This window comes from Budorcas taxicolor, chromosome X (assembly GCF_023091745.1).
Source record: "Budorcas taxicolor isolate Tak-1 chromosome X, Takin1.1, whole genome shotgun sequence".
Taxonomy (NCBI): Eukaryota; Metazoa; Chordata; class Mammalia; order Artiodactyla; family Bovidae; genus Budorcas; species Budorcas taxicolor.
Window position 1 is genome coordinate 128,944,686 of NC_068935.1, and position 24,697 is coordinate 128,969,382.

At 39.6% G+C, this 24,697-nt stretch overlaps 1 protein-coding gene across 1 annotated transcript; it reads right to left on the reverse strand.

Annotated features, from left to right (window-relative positions):
* Positions 1-1,274: 1,274 nt before the first annotated feature.
* On the reverse strand, positions 1,275-23,743 carry ZRSR2 (zinc finger CCCH-type, RNA binding motif and serine/arginine rich 2). The gene is made up of 11 exons (XM_052663543.1): positions 23,704-23,743; positions 23,238-23,317; positions 19,746-19,836; positions 14,448-14,556; positions 14,011-14,097; positions 11,168-11,206; positions 10,457-10,575; positions 5,689-5,902; positions 4,786-4,841; positions 3,761-3,870; positions 1,275-1,732 (listed from the first exon to the last, which is right to left on the reverse strand). Exons 1-11 carry the CDS (start codon positions 23,724-23,726, stop codon positions 1,275-1,277), a joined length of 1,386 nt encoding a protein of 461 aa, XP_052519503.1. The 5' UTR covers positions 23,727-23,743.
* Positions 23,744-24,697: the final 954 nt, after the last annotated feature.

Here is a 24,697-nt window from a genome sequence, read left to right on the forward strand (position 1 = left end):
TTATTATTATCTCATCTGTATTTAGGAAAGGATTGAAAAATTTTGAATTTAGTGAGAACTGTTCAGTATTAGTGAATCCTGTAGATACTTACAGAAATTTTTCAATAATTTTCCAGGCATTTATATTTTGGAACAAATCAATTTTTCTTTTTTTCTTGGCTGTGCTGCACAATTTGTGTGATTTTAGTTTCCCAACCAGGGAATCGAACCCTTGGCTGTGAGAGCTAGGGGTCCTAACCACTGGACCACCAGGGAATTCCCTAATGTTTTTTTCAACAAGTTTTCTCTGAGCACTTTTTATCAGAATTGCTTTAGCATCTGGCATATTCAGCAATGAACTCTGTAACACAATACAAAATAGATGAATGCCCGAATGGAAAACTATGGGGGAGAGGGTGGGGAAACAACTCTTTAGTACTTTAAGAAAGTGAATTTTAAAGTAAAAAGCTGTTCAGCTATCAACATGTAAAAAATCCAACAATAAGGGGCAGACAACCAAACTGAATGCCCATTAAATACAGAAAGTATTTGGCTTAGCTTATATGTACAGAGATGAGTAAACCAAAAAATTTTCCAAACTGGCAAAATAAACTGGAAAAGTAACTTGGCATAGGAACAGCAAAATTTATTGTTGACAGCATAAAATTTTTTGTAGTCTTTATGGATGGCAATTTGGAAATACTTTCTCTTGATATAATTTATACTATGGCAATGATCAGAAATGGGTTAAAGTATTTAAGAAAATCCACCACAGGACTGTTTATAGCATGGGATTCTTTAATAGTGCAAAATTTAAAATAACTTAAAAATCCAACAATAGGGATTATGACTTAATAAACAGATAGATCCACACTATGCAGTGAGTAAAACAGACTAGAGCTTGATGAAATAAGACAATGTTTGGTGTGAAAAAAACATTTCAACTACAGCCATGATCTCTGTGTAAAAAAAATGTGTACACACTCATATACTCAGAAAAAAAGACTTAAAAGTAACGCTGCAGTGTTAATTGGTTATCTTTAAGGGTCAGGATTTTAAGTAATTTTGGGGCTGTATACATTTTATGTTTTCTAGGTTCTCTATACTAAACACACTGTGATTATCAGAGAATAAAAATATTTTAAAACAGGGTTCCAGTCTACATACAGTTTTGCCAGACTTGCTAAGCCACATGAGCTGAGAGCCCTCCATCCAAGTATGTAGCCGCCATAATAAATAAGGTGTACGATCACTGAAAAACAGTCAGTTTATTTGGATTTGGGGCTCTGAAGAGTTCAGTCTCTGCTCCCTGACCTCCTCCCGCCACGACTCCTGGACCTGGAGGAGCTCTGGCTGCGGCTCCTGCGGCTATGGCTCCGGCTGCCCCGTCCACGGCTGCGGTCCCTTTTTCTTCCTCTGCTTCGGGAACTGTGCCTTCCCCGGCTTCTGGACCTGTGTTTGTGAGATTTCTTGGCCCCGTGACTACTCCTCCTCTTCCAGTCGGCCTCCCCGTTCCTCCTGTAGGAGTGGGCCAGCCCAGGGCTCCTCCTCCTCCTCCTCGGCCTGCTGTAGTAGTCGTCGTGGGGGCCCAGCCTCGCCCTCCTCTCTGAGCTCTTCCCAAAGGAGGAGCCAGTCCGATCTGGAGATAGGTAGATGTCTCGATTCGCTTCCCAAAACTCATTGTTGGGATTTCTGAACACGTGAAGGAAGTTGCAGTGTTTCCCTCTGGGACACTGCTGTATTTCAAATAAACCTGCAATGGCACGGCAAGGGAACAGGTTTACTGCTGGCACTACATCCTTTTCACAAGGTACATTTCTGATGTTCGCTTGTGATAGGACTAGTTTCTCCTTACATACTTTGACCTCACAGTTTGGGTTCCCTGAATTTCAAAAATATTAAATGCTCTAACAAAAGAAAGGCACTGTGAAAAGTAATACATCAGAACTTTTAATTAACCAGAATGTCCCATTCCCCTACTGGGTTATGGTGTGGAGTGCAACCCAACCAATGGCAACCATTATTATTTATTACTTTTTCTATTGTTTTACCATTCTGCTGACTGACAATGCAGATCCCTAACTAACACTGAAGAACCAGCCCTGGTCGGCAGTCCTGGTGGCAGCATGCTTTGAGGGCACGGTGGTGGGAGGACAGAACCACTGGCTAAAATAAAGAGCATGTTGTAAGTAGAGGATCCTGTATTTTCTTACATCTCAAGAAGATGATAAACACTGGCCTAATGCTTTATCAGGTGCTTTTAATATGAAAGACTTGTCAACAGTGAAATCTACTTGCACAGTTTAGAGATCCCTTGAAGATTTTCAAACTTTTTTGAAAAAGTGGTAAATGATCTAAATATGTAAAAGAATTAAACATGAAATACCTGTACACCACACACTATATACAGAAAGTTAGTCAAAATGGGTCAGAGTCCTAAACGTAAGCTACAGAACTATACATTCTTGGAAGAAAACATACAAGTAAATCTTCATGGCATGGGCTGACATGGATTCTTAGATATGATACCAAAGCACAAGCAAAAAAAAAAAGAAAAAATAGATGAATTGGGAGTCATCAAAATTAAAAACTTTTGTGCTTCAAAGGACACCTTCAAAGTGAAAAGACAATCTATATAATGGGAGAAAATATTTGCAAATCATATCTCCAATAAGGGACCTGTCTGTAGAACATATCAAAGAACTCTTACAACTCAATAATAAAAAGACAAAAGAAAAATGGGCAAAGTATCTGAACAGACATCTCTCCAAAGATGATATACAGTGGCCAATAATCCAATAATAAGGACACAAAAAATGCTCAGTAGTTAACTAGTCACACTCAGAAGCACCTCACTGACATCACACTGGATTCCTGGGAACTGACAAAAGTAACTGCCTTCATGGAGAAAACAGAGCCATCTCTTTCAGTCCCAAAGTCTTTAAGGTATAATGGTTCTTCTGGCCTGCCAAAGAAAGGAATTCTAAATGCCTCCCCCCCGCCCCACCTCCCGCTTCACATGATTTTTAAGCGACAGCATCCATTAAGACCAGGTTTGCCAAAGATTCAGACTTTATAAATTTACAGATTTTGAAATAGGTTTTAAGCAAGCGAGTATAAAGCGAAGTGAAGCAAAGGGTAAGGGAAGTGGCCCCCAAAGGCACTGCAGCTCCTCTCATAGCTTCCGGGGCACTTCAACAATAAATGGTTTGGCTAAGCCTATTTGATAGAAATCACAACAGAATGACCCCTTCAAAATTGCCAGCTACTCAAAGACTGACTCATTTCCTGATTCGGCAGCCACTATCTGATCAGTCAGTCTGACTGTGCCCTGACCAGGTTCCAAAGCTATAATCAATCTCTAAGGCACAAAAGTTTGTATTTCAATAAGGCAGGAAGTGTTACAGGTAATGTTTTAGGTGGCAAAGATGACAAGGTTCATTAGGGATAAAGATGGGGGAAAAAAACAGCTCAAGTGAGGACCCAATGAATAAAAAACATAGACACAACTTCTCAGGCTTCCTGCAGAGCCTAGGACTTTAAGCACTGACCTTGTCACCTATACACCATGCCCCCAGTCACTGCATCCATAAAGTGACCCACAAGGTCGGTTACAGGTCTAAAATGTGATGTACTTTATATAGTGGTCTCTGTTCATCTACCAGGTGAGGCAAAAGCTAATCTCCACTCCTTTAAAAGGTTGCTTTCCCCTCTCCCCCCAAGAATATCACTTTATATGACAGTGGAACAGTTGGGGGAAAAAAAATCATGTTGTATTTACCACAAATTGCCATTTTCCATCGGGTCACTGGGCAGAATTCACACTGAAGCTGTCGTCCTGCGTACCACCGTCCATTAAACAGAGAAAGGGCTGCTTGGCATTCTTCTTCCCTTTAAACCACAAAGGATGTAACTTTATAGAGTAACTTTCTAATATGTAGATTAATCCTATTGTTAACTAACTCTTCTATTTGTTTACCAGAGGGCCACCAAGCTCACTGCTTCTGTGCTACCTAGGAGTCCTCATTACAGCATTCAAGCTCCTGAAGCTCACAATTTATTCAGAAACCTTTTTTTTTCTAACTAACCTCTCAGAGATTCTGATGCATGGAAAGCAGCTTGAGTCAAAGCTTCTTAAACCAAAAGACTGGACCATTAAAAATGCAGAAGTGTTTTCCACTGTCAGCGCCTGTTCTTTCTCAGCTCAGATTGCTGTCCTTCCTATTACAATGGTTAATTTACCCCATTAGCCATGGCTCCGCACAGGCAAACAGCATGACGAGCAGAAATGACACACTAGCTGCTCTCTTAGCAGGCAAAATGCACACTGAAATTATTTGGGGCTTTAATTTCTCACTCTTTCGATTTATCTTTTTCTGTTCTCTATTCTGGTTATCCCTTTTCAGTTTGTGTTTTAATTATTAAAATTATATAAGTAAAAAATTCACTATATTGCAAAAGATTAAAAACTCTAAGTATACAAAGAATGAAATACAAATATATAATTTTCTAATCTTTTCTGTATTTCTAGATCAGCTCCTAATATTTACACTTTTAAAAATACCATGCAGGGACTTCCCTGTTCCAGTGGTTTAAAGACTCTGAGCTTCCAATGCATGGGGCACGAGCTCGATCCCTGGTTAGGGAACTAAGATCCTGCATGCCCTTCAGTGCAGCCAAAAAAAAAAAAAAAAAACCCATGCATATGAAAGCTATATAGTCAGGGAAAAAAATCCCACATGTCAGTGTAAGTCACAACACTGTACTGTGACAAAATGTGAAGATGTTTATGTTCAGAATACTTACGATTGATACTGAACATACACATTGCCCCTCAGATGAGGTTCCAAGTTGCAGCTGACCTAAGGAGCAATGAAGAACTGATTTACTAAAAAAAAGACAAAAACCTAAGGAAAAGAAGCCCTCCAGTCATCATACGTACTTCTGTCCAGGCCGACATTACCATAAGATGTTATCAATCAAAAATTTCAAAATTAAGATACTAACCCATGCTCACATCTATTTAAGGCATACTTCAGCACATGGCAGTGTTGCAGGCAATTACCTGATCCTTTTTTTTGTTCAAAGATATAAAATGTTACACACATGCATAAAAATAGACTATTAAAAAAAAGAAAAAAAATACAGAGACTAGTAATCAGCCCCTATATACATCACCCAGATTTAATACTAACATTTTCCATTTTTGACTGAGCCTGTTTAAATACATAAAACATGAAAGACCCAGTTAAGGCCCTTCCATCCTGTTCTCCCTCCTCCATCATATAGATCAGCACTCTCCTGAGGTTGGGCAAATCCTTCGCATTCCAAATACACCCAGACATGGGCACCCCTATCTACATAGACCCAATACCCACAGCACACATATACAAGTGCATGCATGCTAAGTCGTTTCAGTCTGTCCAACTCTGCGACTCTATGGACTGTAGGCCGCCAGGCTCCCCTGTCCATGGGATTCCAGGCAAGAATACTGGTGTGGGTTGCCATGCCCTCCTCCAGGGGATCTTCTTGACCCAGGGATTGAACCCACATCTCTTATGTCTCCTGCATTGACAGGTAGGTTCTTTACCATTAGCACCATTTATGTGTGTCATAAAATATATATATTTATGCATGGACATGACATAGAGGCAGAGCCTGCGCCCTTGCTTTCCCACTCCCTCCTTCACGTGCACTGCTCGTGCCCACCTTAAACTGGATCACTTTTCCCACATTCTTGAACTCAGGGAGCACGTCATCATAAAAGTCCAAGAACTGCTGGTAGGTTTCCTCTTCGCTGTACTCCAGGCTTGCATCGGGGTCATAGTCATCTCTTCTGCACTGCTCCATCCCAAACGTTGTAAACATGCTTTTAATAAGAAGGGTGGGACTCGATGTCGGGAAATTATGTTTACGTGAACACCTGCATATGAAGGAAAAACTTCAGCAGTCCAATGGTGAGAAATTACACAGAAGATACCTGCATTAAACTGTGAGATAAAGACTTGAGCAACTTAGCTGTCTTGACTAAACTGTAAGATGACAAACCTCATTCAGACTTTAAATATCAACACTTAACAAAACTGTTCTACAGCTGACCTATATATTGGATCTCATTAAAATGTACAGTTGGGAATTATTTCCAAGTTCAGGAGTCATTTTAGCTGCCTTTTACTGAAATTCAGAAAGCCTTACAGACATGGAAGCACATGGAAAGAGGAGCTGCATGGGCATGACAGACAGTGATGACAGGCACAGAGACACCATGTGTGGGACTCAGGACAACGTGAGAATAGTGCAATCCTGATTCCATACAGTCACCAACAAACCCAACACCTAGAGAACAGAGTATTCTGAGAGTTTTAGCTAAATGGAATGCAGTTCATAGTTTTCATGGCATTTTTATATTATTTCCTCTGATCCTTGCAACCTGTTATGACAGCCAGGGCTAGTATTTTCTCCACTTTGAAAGAAGGAAAGTGAGGCCTAGAAAAGCACACAAGTTACCTGGCTGGGGAGAGAAGATCCCAGAGATCTGAGCTAATCGACAGTCCACTGCTTATGTGTTATATGATGTGCTAAATGTTAAGGAATTTCTCTTTTATGAAGGAGGTTGACCATTGTGAAGAACAATTTTCTTTTCAGTTTAAAGTAGACCGGGTTGTAACCGAGTAATTTTTTACAAAAAAATCTTTCATATGAGTTTACTTTCTTATTTACTTCTCCTCAAATAAAATGAAGAGGGGAAAAAATACAGTTTAAGATTCCAAATCATCAAATTTTCCTGATTAAATTTCTAGCTTAAAAATTACAACAAAATTTTTAGAAAAAAATCCCAAGAACTCTTGAAGAAAAAAAAGTTGAAGAACAAACCAAGTGTTAGAAAAAAAAAACAATGGCCCTGAAATGAATGTTTAACTCATGTTTACTTTCCACTGTCTGTAACATACATCTGTACACCTGGCTGAGACAATGCACAAGAATGCCTTGCACATAACATGCCCAACTCAGAAATGTGCAATCAGTGCTCATTAATGTGAAATTTTCTAGTTTTCAAAGGACTCTCCTAGATTATTCAGCCGAAGACTTAGTTATGAAATCCATCTTCCCAAGGACAAGTACCCACAGAAAAAAGAAAAGGAATCAACCTGGTTGGCAGTGTTAGCAGAACCAGAATTTTACAAGTATGAAGCACATACAGAATTAAATGAGAAACCAATTTAACAAGGTTAAAATCCTCATGGGATTCTTATATCTGAATGAACTGGGCTCTAGTACCCAGGATGTCAAATGAACATTTGTGAGTTTTGGAACAGTGCCAAAGTCCCCATCTAGGGGAAAATCCCACTTGGCCTGGAGACAGTCCACATAGTATGAGTGTATTTAAGGCTAGCTCTACAGCTTATACTGAAAATTCAGCTAAGACAAGGGATACTTGGGAAGGCAGTCTAAAGCTGTGGTACCCAAACCCGTGTGATTCTTAGAATCACCTGGGAAGAGCTGAGATTTCTTTGGTCCTGCCCTAGACCAATCTATTCAGACCTCAAAGAGTGGGGAACCCATGTTTTCAAAGTAACTCTACACGTGGTCCTTAAGGTCAGTCATGTCTAGGGACTCCTGGTTTAGGCCACGCTATTTGCCCATTAATAATAATTATTATTATTATTTACCTATTATTCAGATCCTTGAATCAAGTAAGACTGCCACAAAATCAGGTAGTTGGACATTACCTTAACTGGAAGGTCAGCCAATAAATGGCATGGGTCTCCAAATGCCCCCTCAGGTAGAACTGACTATGCCTCTTTTTCTCTTCTCCAGGCACTCACTACCTTTGTTCTTTATAGAATAAAGTTACACACTAAAGTTAGGCTCTGATTATTTACTGAAGGTCTTTGTGAGAAATATTCTCATGAAAATTACATATGCATCTGTTAATAAAATATCCATGAAAGTTACTGTCCACCTTCCTACTCAGTATCTTTATACAGTATTTTATGGGAAAACATTTAGACTCTGATGCCTAGAAAATCTGTCATTCCAGAGATCCCACTCATTTCCTTTTTGGTAAAAACTACAAAGCTCATTGTTGTGTGGGATGGATATAAGTCCAAAGTCAAATGTACTGTACATTCACAGTAATGCACTTCTCCTTTCCTTGTTTTCTATTTATTTTATTAAACAGTGTAGTAGACTATGAGCCTTCTTTAAACCACTTTTGGAAACAAGTAAGGTATTAAATAACCACTCTGGTCAAAGAATTTTACTTTTCACCAGTGATTATGTTCTTTAAGGACCAAAAAACAAAAAAAAAACCTGAGCTCCCCTCCAAGCTGTGATTCTAAGAAAAATCAACTCTAGAAAGGTTCTAGAATTGAATACTATACTAACTACAAAAACAAAGAGACCAAAGAGATGCTTCGGTTATGCAAATGTGTGCTTATGTGACAGACCTCAACAGAGAAGGACAGTTGTATGATCTTGAGCAAGACACTGGGGCTCTCTGTGGAAGGGGAGCAGCATCTTTGTTTGAAGAGACGGTACTGGATTTTGTAACTGCTAGTTTCACGGAATCTTATTTCACAACTCATCACCTGAGTGATGAAAATATCCAAATCAATACTTTTAAAGTACTTTTTTTGATAGTTGCGATGGTGAAATGTCACATGCCTATGAAAATATTAAGAAATCTTCACAAACTAATCTGACTACTGTCAATATTTCCTTGAAATGGCTCTCAGGGATGAGTTTTGAGAACCTGACAGACCATTCCCCTTTTCACAATTAAGTCCTGTCAACCAATTTCCTGAAACCCTTTAGGACATCTTCCCTTCTCTCACTTATGCCCAACAGAAGAAGAATCCAGAATCCGATGACTGCAAGCCTTCACATCATTACTACTTTGATGAAATTAAACATACATTTGGGAAACATTTCTAAGGGTACGAAGGGGGATAAAGTCTTTCTCTCTTCCTTTTCCTAAGAAGCCCAGATCCTCAAGAGGGGGCTTTCACTACTGACTGGATTCTGTGAATACTTTCACAGATATTCTGGGCATATAGCATCCCAACTATAAAACATAAAAGGAGTCACAAATCCTACATCAGTGATTCTCAATCCTGGGGCATATTACAAATACCTGAGCACATTTCAAAAATTAGGGTGCCCAAGTCTCAAAAACTCTGATTTACTCAATTTGAGATAAGACGTAATTTTTTTCAAGCCTTCTAGATGATTCTAGTTGGAATCTAGGGTTGAGAACCACTGTTCTTAAAAACTGTAAAATGATGTAATGGCTTAAATTTTAAAAGAAAGAGAAAGCTAGAGAAGGTTCATATTTTCAAAGAAGGAAATAAAACTCACAGCATGTATAATTTTATGAATAAAATAAACACGAGAGACAACATACAGTTTCTCATTAAATACATATGAATTTGCCAATTCATATCCCTTTTTATGATGAATAGGACACTAAGATATAATTAGATCTTTTCTTCTGCAGAATGAAAAGTAATAATTAGATTTTGCCTCAGATGGATTTATTCACTATTATGAATTATTTATCCACTTTAAGTTGTTCAGTCATAAACAAGCCAAATTATAAAAATCATCATTGCCTGCCATACAGTTGATATTTAAATATTTGCCAAATGAATCAAAACATCAACACTTCGTGTTCTACCTGAATGTCCTGTTTTAAAATCACTGATCCAAAAGAGGCAGGGAACCAGAGGGTCTCAGAGAATAATGGCAACAGTAACAAAAAGAAATTATCAGCAAACACTCAGCGCTTGCCATGGGCCTGCCACATTTGACCTGTCGACCTGCTTTCCCTGAATTCACTCTTTTCAGCCTCACAACTGCCTTGGGGTTGGAGAGTACTACTTTTAATATCCATTTTACAGATGAGGAATCTAAGGCACTAAGGACTTAAGTAACTTTCTCACTGCTATAGCCACTAAAGCCAGATGCTGAACCCTGCGTCTGTTCCTCGATCAGAGCAGACTGAGAATGTGCACTAGAATTTTTCTCTACTCACTCAGATCCTGTCTTTCACAGACATCCCTTTGGGTATGCCAGTTTTTAAAGCCTCCTTCGTGCACAGTATTTGCCATTCAAAAAATAAAGCCAGGCTGCTCCAGTCTTTTGAAATAGATTTCCTCATCCCAGTTCCCCCATGTGGACCAATTCAAGCACAGGAAGAAAACTAAAGTGAAAGGTCCTCAGACAGCTGTGGGAGGAATGAAAAGGAAGCCCTGCCAAAGAACTGGACCAACTTACCCGGGGTGGGTGGGGAAGAGGGTGTCAGGGAGCAAGGGACACTCAGCTTGGGGAACTAGAGCAGCAGCAAGAACACAGCAGAGGCCTGACTGAACACAAACATTTCAAACTCCAGCCCGTGCCATTCTCCAAATGGGAACTTGGAAACCTTGATGTTTTGAGTCACTTAACTCTGACACAATAAAACAAAATTGGTTACCGATCTCCGAATCTGCATGCTCCTGTTTTACTGTAGAATGGACAATTAGCTCGATCTTTCTCCATTACTCTTAATTCCATGGGTGGTTCTGGGTTTTGCCATGTGGCACCATTTTCCAACTGTTGAAAATAACCGTGACTTTATTTGATGTAAAAATCCATAAAGAATTAAATGTTTAAAAGGTATTCAAATATTTCAGTCAAAAATAAAAACAGATTCCTGTAAAAATATACACATTTAAGTTGTGCCACACAATCGAGACTCTACAAACAACTGTCATGAGATAGGGGCTATGTGTCTCTCCTGGCTCCTGGGCACTGTCTAGCATCAGGCATTGCCTCGGCTACCAGGAGCACTCACCAAGGTTTCCCTTCTGTCCATCGATTCTGAAAAGAGTCAAAGGACTTGTTAGGGAACTATCCCTTGATTTACTCTGAATCAAGTTAAAACATCCACTGGGGTGTAAAAATGTGTGAGGCTGATTACACATTCTTTAAGGACTATAAACAAGTCCAGTCCACGGGTGATTTTTGCTTTTGTTCATCAATTCACTTTTGTTGTTGCTGTTGTACAAATTACAGAGCCTCAGATGTGAATCCCACATTCAGACGGGATCTAAGTAACTTACCACAAAATTAACATTACTGGAAGTAGAGTTTTTAAAGAAATGTTCATTGGCCTCAAATTGTTAATGAAAGGTTTTGAAAATACCTCATTTTCAGCCTGCTCCAGCATCTTCTGCACAGCTTCCTACAAATGGTGCAAACATAGGACTAATGAAAACCTCGAAGTCAGGTAAGTCATATCTGGTTTATCTGGTTAAGAATCTCATGTATAACAATTTAAAAAAACCCATCACACAAAAGGCTTCAGGTTGTAATTTGCTTTCCATAGCACAATCTTCTGAAAAGCTTTCAAAAGACATACAGCTGAGAATCTTCATTCAACTAGGACATTAAACAGCTAACATTTCAAAACATAGTCTTCTAATAGTTTCAGTAAGAGTAATATTTAGCAGATTTGAACATATATTCCACATTCTAGTTTTTAAGGTGAGGTACTAGTGAATATCATAAAAGACAATGGTAGCTGAAATATCACAAACACTTAACAGATGCTACATTATGATATGAACAGTAGGAACTGGGATTGATGAAAAATCTCAAACTTTCTGATAAGGCAGTATCACAGTTCTGCACTATGCCAGTAAAAGTTTACCTCCTTGGCATTTAAATAAGCTTTAAATTATGTTTGACAGACTTTTCCCTAGCTCCTTAAAATAATAGATAAAAGACTTATGTCTAGCTGCTTATTTGATTAACTACCTGGCCATGTAAGGGTCCTTAGTAACTTAATGTGCTCAAAATGGAACTCTACTCTTCCCTACTCCTTACCAATCTAAATGCCTCATCTCAAACAGAGCTGCCATGTGCCTACATGCTCAAATTAAAAACATATGGCTTGAATTCTCTCCTCCTTTCCCCTTCCTGCCCATTCAGCCTACCAGCTAGAGTTCCGCTAACTGCCACAACTCATTACAAATCTGTGTACTTCTCTGTATTAAGCATCAACTGCCATCCAAACCACCATCATGTCCTGTTTGGAGCAACAGCCTTCTAATTGGTCACAACAGTTCTACTCTTGCTTCCTTAGTCATCACTCCCAACTGCCCCCTGCTATTCTTTATACAAAAGTTAGAATGATCTGTTAAAGGTAAAGATATAAATTAAATGAAGTCAGTCCCTGCTTCAAAACCCTTTAATGGCTTCCCATGACACTTCAGGTAAAATCCAAACTCCTTCTTCCCACCCAGGAGGCCTTACATGAATGACCCTGCCTACCCTCCTGAACTTGGGCCCACCTCTGCCACTCTCCTCTTTTTGGTCTCTAGGATTTAGGCACCCTAACCTCCTTTCAGCTCCAGGCTCAGACTTCCCTGCCTCTGCCTGGAACCCTTCTCCCCAAGATCTCTACACTCAGCCGTCAGTTCACACATCGGCACCTCCTCAGAGCAGTCTTCCTTGACAGGCAATCAATTGAAAGATGTAGTTTCCTACCACAATCAGTCTGTCATGTGACCTGCTTTCTTCCTTTATACCACATACCATTACCTTACCTTAAAGCACCTAAAATGATCTTTTTGGTTACTTACCATTCAGTTTCCCCATCAAGAAACTGAACGCAATGAATACAGATCTTTGTAGCTACCCTATCTCCAATCCCAGAGAAGCATCTAGCTCACAGCAGAAAACTCAGAATGCAGATCCCTTTATATATGCTTAGAATTGACTTCATTTTACCTATTTCTCCTTATGTCTCACCAGACTTCCTTTGAAACAAAAACTTTAGCTTTTATCTGGTGCCAGAAAAGACCTCAATTGAAAAACATTTCACTGTTAAAATAGTTATTACTCTCTCTCTAAAAAAAAAAAAAAAAAAAAAAGACAAGCTCCAAACGATTTTCCTGCCCCCTAAAAACCTAGCATGATCTTGCCTCATCTGGAAAGCAGTACTCAAGTAAGGGTTTTTTAAATTTACACTGGAATTAACTGATGGCTTGAGACACAAGAAACAAAGGTTGCTTCTACCCCATTATGACTAGGATGTAAACAAATGCATTTTTCCCACCAGCAGGTGATTACCCAATTTTATGCTATTCAAATGTAGCAATATCACAGAAAAGATACATCCTGATGAATCAGTGAAGGAAAGATGAGCTGTGATATCTTTGAAATAAATGCACTGTTAAGGAATAGCAGCAAAATAGACCAAAGCAATCCTTAAAAACAATCCTAGAAGATACAGATATATACAAATACCTTAAGATTCTTTTCTCGTGTGAACAACGATGTTACTTACAACTGTCTTTAGAGCACAAGTTAGAAAAGAAGTCAAAACTTAATAACAAAAAATATTTCCTAATCTCTCAATACTTGAGCTTCTGATTTCTTTCAATCTATTAGTTCTTGCTGACATGTCCAAAGTAGTGAAGTCTCTTATGAATCAAACAAAGGTGGAAACTATAAAAAATAATATTCACTCAGTCAACCCATATACAACAAAACCTCAGAAAAACACCGTCTGCTGTGGAATGGTACAAAGTGTAAAGTAGGGGTCAGCTTCCTGTTTTTATCAATAAAACAATAAGGTTTTATTGGAATTTGGCCACAACCCTTTATTTGCATGTTACCTATGGCTGCTTTCATGGGACACTGGCACTGTTGGATGTTTTCAACAGAGACCATACAGACTATAAAGCCTGAAATATTTACTCTGACCCTTTACAGAAAAAGCTGGCCAATCCCTAGTATACAGGATAAGATAGAGTTGGGGGAAAAACCCTTAATTTAAGGTATCTGCCACAGCAAACACCCAGAGAAAAGCATCATAAGAAAATACTAGTGTATATCTAAACTAAAAACATGACTCTTTCTAAAGAAAAAACCAAGCTCAAACCCAGATATGACTATAGCTTATTCTTCCACCCCACCATCCACGCCATCCACCCACTAAGAGGATACGCAGTGCGTTTATCCTCCTGTGACAGGCATCACCTCTCTTTCTTTCTTCTCCTGTAGCTTCTGCTGCTCCTCTTCTCTCTCTTTTCTCTGCTGTTCTTCCCATTCTTCCTTTAACTTTCTCTTTACAGAGGGGAAAAAATAAAAAGAAGAAAGGTAATTTTTTTCAGACTCACGTTTTTAAAACATTTGACATATGGGGCAAATAAATGAAAAATGTTAACATTGGTAAAATGTATAACATCCCTCCCCCTTTTTTATTTGGCTGCACCAGCTCTCAGTTGCAGCACACAGGATCTAGTTCCCTGACCAAGGACCAAACCCAGCCCCCTGTATTGGGAGCACAGAGTCTTAGCCACTGGACCACCAGGGAAGCCCTAACAGCTGGTTTCTAAAGTTCAAGGTATGTAACTCTTACTGAGAGTCATTTTGGTTAACTAGTTAGTTAACTGGTTATCTGATTAATACCATACCTCTTGTTCTTCCTGCCGTTTTCTAGCTGCCTCTTCCTTTTCCTTCTTTATTCTGAATTCTTCTTGTGCCTTCTGCTCCCGCAGCAACCATTCCTCATGTAATTTTTGCCTATTGACGTAATGATGTGATCAAATAAAAGGAATGGGCGCTAATCCACAAATACATCCACACATATATGAAAGTAAAATGACATTTTGTGAATGATGAAAGTATCATGAAAGATATTTTCTAGAAAGCAGTTAAGTAGAGGTAAGAGGACCAGGATACATGAGTAGTGATCCTGGAAAAGCACTGCATTTTAGCAACTATCCTCCTAGAGGGAAATAGTGTAAAATCATTACTTCTACATTTCCTAACTGTAACATCTTTAGACAAACCAATGACACTCTAGCTTTCTCTTTAGGTTGGCCACAGTGATGTTTCAGTTCAGTCGCTCAGTCATGTCTGACTCTTTGCAACCCCATGACTGCAGCACACCAAGCTTCCGGGTCCATCACCAACTCTTGGAGTTTATCCAAACTCATGTCCATTGAGTCGGTGATACTATCCAACCCTCTTATCCCCTGTCGTCCCCTCCTCCTCCTGCCTTCGATCTTTCCAAACATCAGGGTCTTTTCAAATGAGTCAGCTCTTCGCCTCAGGTAGCCAAAATACTGGAGTTTCAGCTTCAACATCAGTCCCTCCAATGAACACCCAGGACGATTTCCTTTAGGATGGACTGGTTGGATCTCCTTGCAGTCCAAGGGACTCTCAAGAGTCTTCTCCAACACCACAGTTCAAAAGCATCAATTCTTCGGCGCTCAGCTTTCCTCACAGTCCAACTCTCACATCCATACATGACCACTGGAAAAACCATAGCCTTGACTAGATGGACCTTTGTTGACACAGTAATGTCTCTGCTTTTTAATATGCTGTCTAGGTTGGTCATAACTTTCCTTCCAAGGAGTAAGCATCTTTTAATTTCATGGCTGCAATCACCATCTGCAGTGATTTTGGAGCACAAAAAAATAAAGTCAGCTACTGTTTCCACTGTTTCCCCATCTATTTGCCATGAAGTGATGGGACAGGATGCCATGATCTTCGTTTTCTGAATGTTGAGCTTTAAGCCAACTTTTTCACTCTCCTCTTTCACTTTCATCAAGAGGCTCTTTAGTTCCTCTTCACTTTCTGCCATAACAGTGGTGTCATCTGCATATCTGAGGTTATTGACATTTCTCCTGGCAATCTTGATTCCAGCTTCTGCTTCTTCCAGCCCAGCGTTTCTCATGATGCACTCTGCATATAAGTTACATAAGTAGGGTGACAATATACAGCCTTGATGTACTCCTTTTCCTATTTGGAACCAGTCTGTTGTTCCATGTCCAGTTCTAACTGTTGCTTCCTGACCTGCATACAGGTTTCTCAAGAGGCAGGTCAGGTGGTCTGGTATTCCCATCTCTTTCAGAATTTTCCACAGTTTATTATGATCCACACAGTGAAAGGCTTTGGCAGAGTCAAGAAAGCAGAAATAGATGTTTTTCTGGAATTCTCTTGCTTTTTCGATGATCCAGCCGATGTTGGCAATTTGATCTCTGGTTCCTCTGCCTTTTCTAAAACCAGCTTGAACATCTGGAAGTTCACGGTTCATGTATTGCTGAAGCCTGGCTTGGAGAATTTTGAGCATTACTTTACTAACGTGAGATGAGTGCAGCTGTGTGGTAGTTTGAGCATTGCCTTTCTTTGGGATTGGAATGAAAACTGACCTTTTCCAGTCCTGTGGCCACTGCTGAGTTTTCCAAATTTGCTGACATATTGAGTATAGCACTTTCACAGCATCATCTTTCAGGATTTGAAATAGCTCAACTGGAATTCCATCACCTCCACTAGCTTTGTTCGTAGTGATACTCCTAAGGCCACTTGACTTCACATTCCAGGATGTCTGGCTCTAGGTGAGTGATCACACTATCGTGATTATCTGGGTCATGAAGATCTTTTTTGTATTGTTCTTCTGTGTATTCTTGCCACCTTTTCTTAATATCTTCTGCTTCTGTTAGGTCCATACCATTTCTGTCCTTTATTGAGCCCATCTTTGCATAAAATGTTCCCTTGGTATCTCTAATTTTCTTGAAGAGATCTCTAGTCTTTCCTGTTCTGTTGTTTTCCTCTATTTCTTTGCATTGATCGCTGAGGAAGGCTTTCTTCTCTTCTTGCTATTCTTTGGAACTCTGCATTCAAATGGGTATATCTTTCCTTTTTTTCTTTGCTTTTTGCTTCTCTTCTTTTCACAGCTATTTGTAAGGCCTCCTCAGACAGCCATTTTGCTTTTCTGCATTTCTTTTTCTTGGGGATGGTCTTGACCTCTGTCTCCTGTACAAATGTCACAAACCTTTAGGTGCCAATAAGTGAGTAACATCCAGCTTTTCACATTCAGAAAGTATTACCCTTCCTATTCCATGCAGTTTGAAAGTGCCAAATGCAGGGTTGTAGCATGACAAAAACCTGGCATCTCCTGCTCTAAACCCTTGGACTGCTACTCTGTACAGTTCAGAGACTTGGTTTGCCTCAAGCAAAAGAGAACTATATTGTGATCACGTCTTTAAAATAAAGCTACAGGTTTTAAGAAAAGACGACAAGGAGTTAAAAAAAAAAAGAGTTGGTGTCTAGTTTATGCTTAGAAATGACCAGTTATAAACAGTGATCTTGTATTACAATTGTATCTCAGATATCCAATACCACAAGTTTCCAACTTAAAGACATATATTTCAAAAGTTTATTAGGCAATTTGGTGTTCAAAAACCTTGACTGTATATTGTCCCACTGAATTTATAAAAGGAAAATGAAATATGAGAAACTGTACTATATTACTTCAGGGACATCAGGAATTAAATAAGGTTTTATGTCTAGTCTGGGGACCCAACCACAATTTCAAATACTCAATGGGAGAAAGTATTCCATTTCCTACTACAGATTCCAGGAACCTATCTTTTAGCCATGGTAGAGACTGGCATGTTGCATATGCCAGCGTTTCTGTGTATGTCATGGGATATATGTAGATGTTTCAGTGTGCAGAACTCTGATTCATGAACTACAGTATTTTCAAATAATTATCCTGCTTTTCAACAGTAAAGTATTATGCAACACTTACAGGAATAAACAAATATTAATGGAACACAAAGACACATGTATGTGATTTAAAAGAAGCACCTAAGTAAATGGGGAAGCAAAAAAAAAAAAGACTTCCCTATTTCATACTATACATATTATCTTCATCTTAACAGAAATCTCTAATAAGAACAACCAGAGTTATTATAGCATCTCCTATCTGCTCACACTGTGTTAAGCACTATACACTTACCACCTCATTAATCTCATTCAATCTGCTCAATTCTACGTAGTAGGTACTATGATTATTATTATATTTTTTGGCTACGCCATGCAGCATGAGGGATCTCAGTTCCCCTACCAGGGAGTCCTAACTACTGGACCACCAGGGAAGTCCCTGTTTATGTTCCTATTTAGGGTGAGGAAATCGAAGCTTAGAGAGATTCAGCAACTTGAACACAGCTAGTAAGTAGCAGGGCCAAGAATGGAATGCAGATCTGGCTGAATTCAACTCCATGTTTCCCGTCGCTACCTTTTTTCTCCCCCAGCATTTTGATACTTCCACCTACTTATGTGCTTAGGTAGGTAATAGGAATTAATTACAAGAAAAGAAGCAACATTACCAGTGAACACACTAAATAGCTGGAGAGGGTCTATCAAGTTTTTTTTCCTTTAAAATATTATTTATTTTTTGTTGTGGCAAAGTCTATATATCATAAGACTTACCATTTAAGTGTACGGTTGAGTAGCATTAAGCAAATTCCTATTACTGTGTACTACTTTTTAAAAAAGCCCAGAAAACAAAACAGTACTCCCTGAAAAATACCAAAAAAAAAAAGAGCAGAATATTTTTGTCATCTTGTGCTGGGGAAGGCCTTTTAAAGTCAGACACCAAGGCCAGATATCATGATGAAATTGACAACATGGAAATCAAATTAATTAACTAACACTAGAATCTAAGTTAGGACTGATGACAAACGGAAAACATATATATCACACACATGACAGATATAGGATTAATATCCTTAATCAAGTAATAACATTGCCTACATAACAAAAAAAATATATCCCCAAAGAGAAAGGTTTAAGCAATCTACAAATAGATATTATATAAAAAGATACTCAACCTACGAATTAAGTAGAATATATCTGAACTCTACTCAATACTCTGTAATGATATATATGGGAAAAGAATTTTAAAAAGGAGTGGATGTAAGTATACATACAACTGATTCACTTTGCTCTACAGAAGAAAGTAATGCAACATTGTAAATCAACTGAACTCTAATGAAAGTTTTTTTAAAATGTACATTTGAAAAGATGAGAAATAACTTTTTACTATAGGAGTTTTAAGAATTGATAATGCGTATTGTGACTGACAGTATGGAGAGATGGGCACCTTGATTCACTCTTGGAAAGGTGGGAAACTGCAAACCTGGATGCTCTTTCTACCTGCATAAAAGTGCATTTTATGTGCACTTTTCCTCTTGGCATTTTTCTAAGGAAATAATAGGACAAAACCAAGGATATATAATCATGGATACTCGCTGCAACTTTTTTTAATAATAGTAAAAAGCCTGAATGTAAATAAATAACAAATAGTAAATGAGAGTAAATTAATAGTACCATGGTAAGTGAATGTGATTTAACAGTAACCAACATTTATTTCGAGAACTAAACATTCATCAGTAGAGAACTATAAATTATGAATAGGGAATAAATTATGCTAGCCATACAATGGATACTGTGTTGCTACTGAAATGGTTGAATTAGATCTTTGTATCAACACTGAAGTAAATGTCCTACACACTTAGCAGAAAAAAGCAATCTATAGAAAAATATGTATAAATATCATCCCACGAAAGAAATATATATATATATATTTTTTCATCTACAGTTTCTTTCTTACCTTCTTAACAGTGGCTATCTTTAGGTATGTGAAGTTTATTGAAGTCTCTTCACTGTTTACACTTACTAATTATCTGGATTTTTTTCTCAAAAAACATTTACAAATTAGCAAAAAGAGTGAAAAAACTATTTTTAAAGACAACATCTTGTTTCAGCCCATCAAGTAGAGATTTAAACAGCTTATCCAGGGTATTTTACAAGATCTATTTTGTATAAGTGTGTAAAGAAGACCTGTCCTAGTTAGTGAAGACTTAGGATATTCAAGTAAAAGAACTGGGCTTGCAGAAAGAGCTTCAATCAGTGCTGACCTCTCTCTCTCCAACAGCCTCTCTTCTTCTTCTTGTTCTTCAGTCAAAGCATCTGCCACTGCCTCCTCTTCCTCCTCCTTCTGTGAGAGTCCTGAAGGAATGTAAATGTTTTAGGACACTATCCGTGTATTACAAAACCTTGGTCAATAATTCCAAGAAAAAAAATTATATACAATTTTTTATCTTTACAATTATGGTACAAACCTCTTTTTAAAACTTTCTAACAATAAAGGGCCCCAACCACCCAAACTGGAACAATGTGAACACTGAAAAGAACAATAATGGTAGTAGATTAACACATTAAACTGATAGCCCCTAAAATGGTGAGATATGGGAGGGAATATCCATCTTTATAGAAGAATGGCAACTGAAAAATGTAGAAAGACTTAAGTAGAATAGTCCTCACTGCAGTACCCCACTGTAGGAACTAACTGTTGGGAGGAGGATATTTATTTACACTATCTCAAAATACCAGCCTACAGATGAATACTAATTACAAAGGGGGAAATATCTATTACAGTGGAGCCATCTGATTGGCAACACTTTGACCACACTTCACATCACTAGGAGTGGGACAACTTGACATGAGAGGCCCCCAGCTGTATGCAATGAGAGCTATACAGCATCAGTTGTGTAGTATTTTTTCATAGTGTACCTGAAGCTACTCAGGAGAAGAGGTACTAATCTAGAATGCAGGGCATTCCACAAAACAACTGGCTTGAGCTTTTCAAAATAATCAAACTTGAACTGGGAAAGTTTACATATGGTCTATATATCATATTGCTGAATTACTATTCCTTTATTTGTTTAGTATTGTGGCCTTATTCTTAAGAGATGCAGGCTTAAGTATTTAGGCGTGAGGGCTATGTATATGCAACTGACATGCAAAGGGTTCAGAAAAAATTTGTACGTATGTGTCTATCTATCTATATACAGAGAAAGTAAGGCAAAATGTTAACAACTGACAAACCTAGGCAAAAGGTTCATAATGTCTACTGTACATCATAGATGTCTACTGTCAAAATTTAAATTTGTGGGGAGAAAAAAAGGAGGAAAACTGAAGTGATCTTAAGGAACTATAACAGAAGATCTCAGGCTAAAAGGAAAAAGATACTGTCTTTTTAAATACATTAAATACTTTAATACATTAAATACATTAAATACTTTAAATACATTAAGTATTTAAAAAGTGAAAAGTGTTAGTCACTCAGTCGTGTCCAACTCTTTTTGATCCCATGGACTGTAGCCCGACAGGCTCCCCTGTCCCTGGAATTCTCGAAGCAAGAATACTGGAGTGAGTAGCCATTCTCTTCTCAAAGGGATCTTCCTGACTCAGGATCGAGCCTGGGTCTCCCACACTGCAGGCAGATTCTTTACTGTCTGAGCCACCTGGGAAGCCCATATTAAGTATAGGTCTAACCAAAGGCTCACCTAGTCCTAGATAACTACAGTACTGAAACACTGAACGATGCAGTGGTTACAGGCACTGGCCGTCCATGCAGTTGAAAATCCATGTATAACTTTAAAGTCACCCCTCCACATTCACAGTTCTTCCATATCTGCAGTTCTGCATCCTTGGATTCACCCAACTGCAGACCATGTAGTACAACAGGATTTACTACTGAAGAAAATCCACATATAAGTGAACGTGCGCAGTTCAAAACCCACGCTGTTTAAGGGGCAAGTGTGTATCTAACTGTATTATACATGTAAGTATATATGGAGTCATTCTACAGTTTTCCAGCTTCCTTTTTTCCTTCATGTTACCTTAATTTCTGATAATGCAGCTTATTTCAGGTTATTTCAAGTAGAATTGGGTGCTAAAGAAGCTACCTGTAATAGAGAGGTTGATAATCCAGAAATTTCTACCAATCACTTGCCAATTCACCCTAGAGCAATTCTTACAGAATATTTCTATATTGTAGTCTTCTGGGTAATGTTTGGCCATCCAAGTGTGCTACAACCCACAGCAGTGTTTGGTTGACCATAGTATTCATGAAGCACCACTAAGTAAAAAATTGTGAGCTGGAGTAGGCCAAAGCAGGAGCAGTCATCCAGAGGCAAGTGCTTCATTGTGGCTCTGCCATTAACCATATATAATCATGAGCAGACCAGTGAGCTGCATCCTTCAACTGACTAAACTGCCAAAGGACACATCCACTTGCCTATTCATAGAGGCTCACTCCAAATGCACTTTACAAAGTTAAAAGGGAATAAAAAATATCAATGCAATACATTGGAATTGAAGTATGTAAAGCAAAAGAGAAAGACTTTTAAAAAGTTGGGGCATGTTACAAGAAAACAGGTTAGCATAGTAAGGAAACTGAGAACTTTAAGAGGGGTGGGGAATTACTAAGGGCATCAAAAATGCCAATCTACCCTGTTTCTCCTTTTATCCCTGATGTTTTATCCTGTCTCAAGTGGGACCAGTTTTGAATTAAAAAAGAGATAGTAATACAGGCTGCAGGGCAATGCACTGTTCCTTTCATTCTAAATATCCCAAGTATTGCTACTCAAACAGTTTCTGGGCAACTCTAATGATAAATAAAACCTCTATGGCTATTTTTCTCAAGGCCCCACAGTCCTGGTTCCTTGAGGCCATGGTCTGTGGACTTCAAGAATTGTCCAGGATAATTTACTAGGCATATTTTGGTTAATGTACATGACAACCATTATAACTCAGTACTCCTGTGTGATTTCAGTGCTTCCATGTGCATTTATTACTATTATATAACTTTACAACTAAGGTCATTAAACAGGTAGGTTTAATAAACAAACATTAGATTCTGCCATGTGAGGGCCAAATGACACCACCGCCAGTACAGATGAAGGTTCCCACAGTATTTTAATAGGAAGAAAAAGTGATAAATAACCACATGGCAATAGTAGTAGTAGCATTCCAAACTCCACTCAGTACCATATTAATGTCCTGAGCATCTGTTTCCCATCATCCCTAACATTACATAAATGTAGATATAGGGATGGCGGTCGAGTGGTTAAGACTCCGCATTTCCACTGCAGGGGACATGAGGTCCGTCCCTGGTGCGGGAACTAACACCCCACATGCCACGCAGTGCGACCAAACCAAAAACCAAGTTAAGTTTCATAATTAATTTCATCTGTATGTATTTAAATAAGATCAACAAGGGGTCTCTCACGTTAGTGTAGTTTGAGAAAAACTTGCAAAATGTCTAAACCCCTCGAATCCTGCTGGTTTTACAAAGAAAAATATTCGCCGAATACTTACTATGTGCAAGGGCTGTGCTAGCTGCTGTAATTCATGATGCCTGCACCTGTAATATTAGATACTTTATAAATACTGATTCACCATGACTTCTTCCCCCTCGAGTAAGTACTTTTACCACTGTTTCTGATATGGGTCTAACAACTTTTTGAGGGGTCGTGGCCACAAGCAACTATGTATTAGATAACAATACTTGGACGGGAGTCGCGGGGGCAATTTAATACACAGAAAATAAGTAAGTCTATTACCAGAGTCTCTCAGTCGAGCGAGTTCCTGTCGCCGTTTCTTTCGTTTCTCCTTCTTCAGGGCGGCCCTGTACTTTTTGTGGCTGGAAAAACAAGACACACACTCCAGCGTCAGCGGCCGCAACTGCAGCGCTGCCTGAGCTCCCTTCTCCGCGCCCAGTGACAGGAACTGCAACAGTGAAATCTTGCTTCCCGTGTTTTAATTACAGAACATGCCTTTACCACCGCCTCGCCATCCCATGCGCACACGGCAGGTCTTCTCCATGCCCCTCTGCTCCCCTTCTCGCCTCCCTGAGCCCACAGATGCCCACTGGTAATTCAGGCGCGCCCAGGGAAAGGATAGAGCTGCTGCGGTGGCTCGTGTGCTTGGCCCAGCTTCCCTTTACTTCATGCTTGCACATCTTCCATGCCCAGCCTCGGTCTGCTCCGTCCCCTTTTCTCTCAGCTCATCTCTCCTAAACCAGCTCACCTCAGCTTCTCCGAAAACAGCATATTCTCGGGCGCCGCCATCTTGCCAGCGCCGCCACGCCCACGGGAGCCGGCCGGAAAAGGCGGGCTTGAGGACGGGCGCAGACGCAGTTGCTGCGCGGCTTCTCGGGCGAGAGTGGAGGGGAGCGTTTCTGACCGAAGACTACAGGCCGGGGTAGGTAGCTCGTCTTCCAAAAGTCTGCACAACTAAATGTCTCCTTCCCGAAAAAGGAGAAGGGGCACCTACCCCGCCCTGTAAGTAATTCTTCTCTCCTAGCGCTTCCCCAGTGCGTTATCATTACCTCTCCCCAACTCATTGTGAGGTGTTTTGTGGTCAAGAAGTTAGTTACACCTCTCCTTTTCTCGTCATCCATTCACGAAGCCTCATCGTACACGACGCGGCTAGCCTTTCTTTCCAGTCCGAGGCTGTGCCTCCATTCGTGGTTCCACTTATTGTCGCCTTAGACAGAGCCCTACACTCCTCCCCCTTCCACTGACACCTGCCGGCTCTAGAGGCTACAGAGGTGCAACCTCTGCTCCCAAGGAATTTCCAACCTGGAGACAGAGAAGGACCAATTCACAGATAAGATTATATGTTATAGGCAACTCAGTTTACATTATAAAGGCCACCTGGGAATTCAAAGAGAGCTTTCTAATGCCTGAGTTGTTTTGAAGCCGGTTGGGCTAACCCGCCTGCCAATGCAGGAAAGAGACGTGGGTTCAATACCTGGGTGGGGAAGATCCCCTCGCATAGGAAATGGCAAACCGCTCCAGTATTCCTGGCTTGGAGAATCCCATGGACAGAGGACTCTGGTGGACTACAGTCCATAGGGTAACAAAGACTCTAACACTACTGAAGCGACTTAGCACACAGGCACGAAGGGCTATTACTCAGGTGGAGAAGGCTGGGAATGGAATTGCAGGTAAATCAGCACAAGCAAAGGCACTGAGCGATGAAACAACGTGGAGTCTGCCATAACCGCGAGAACTTTGGC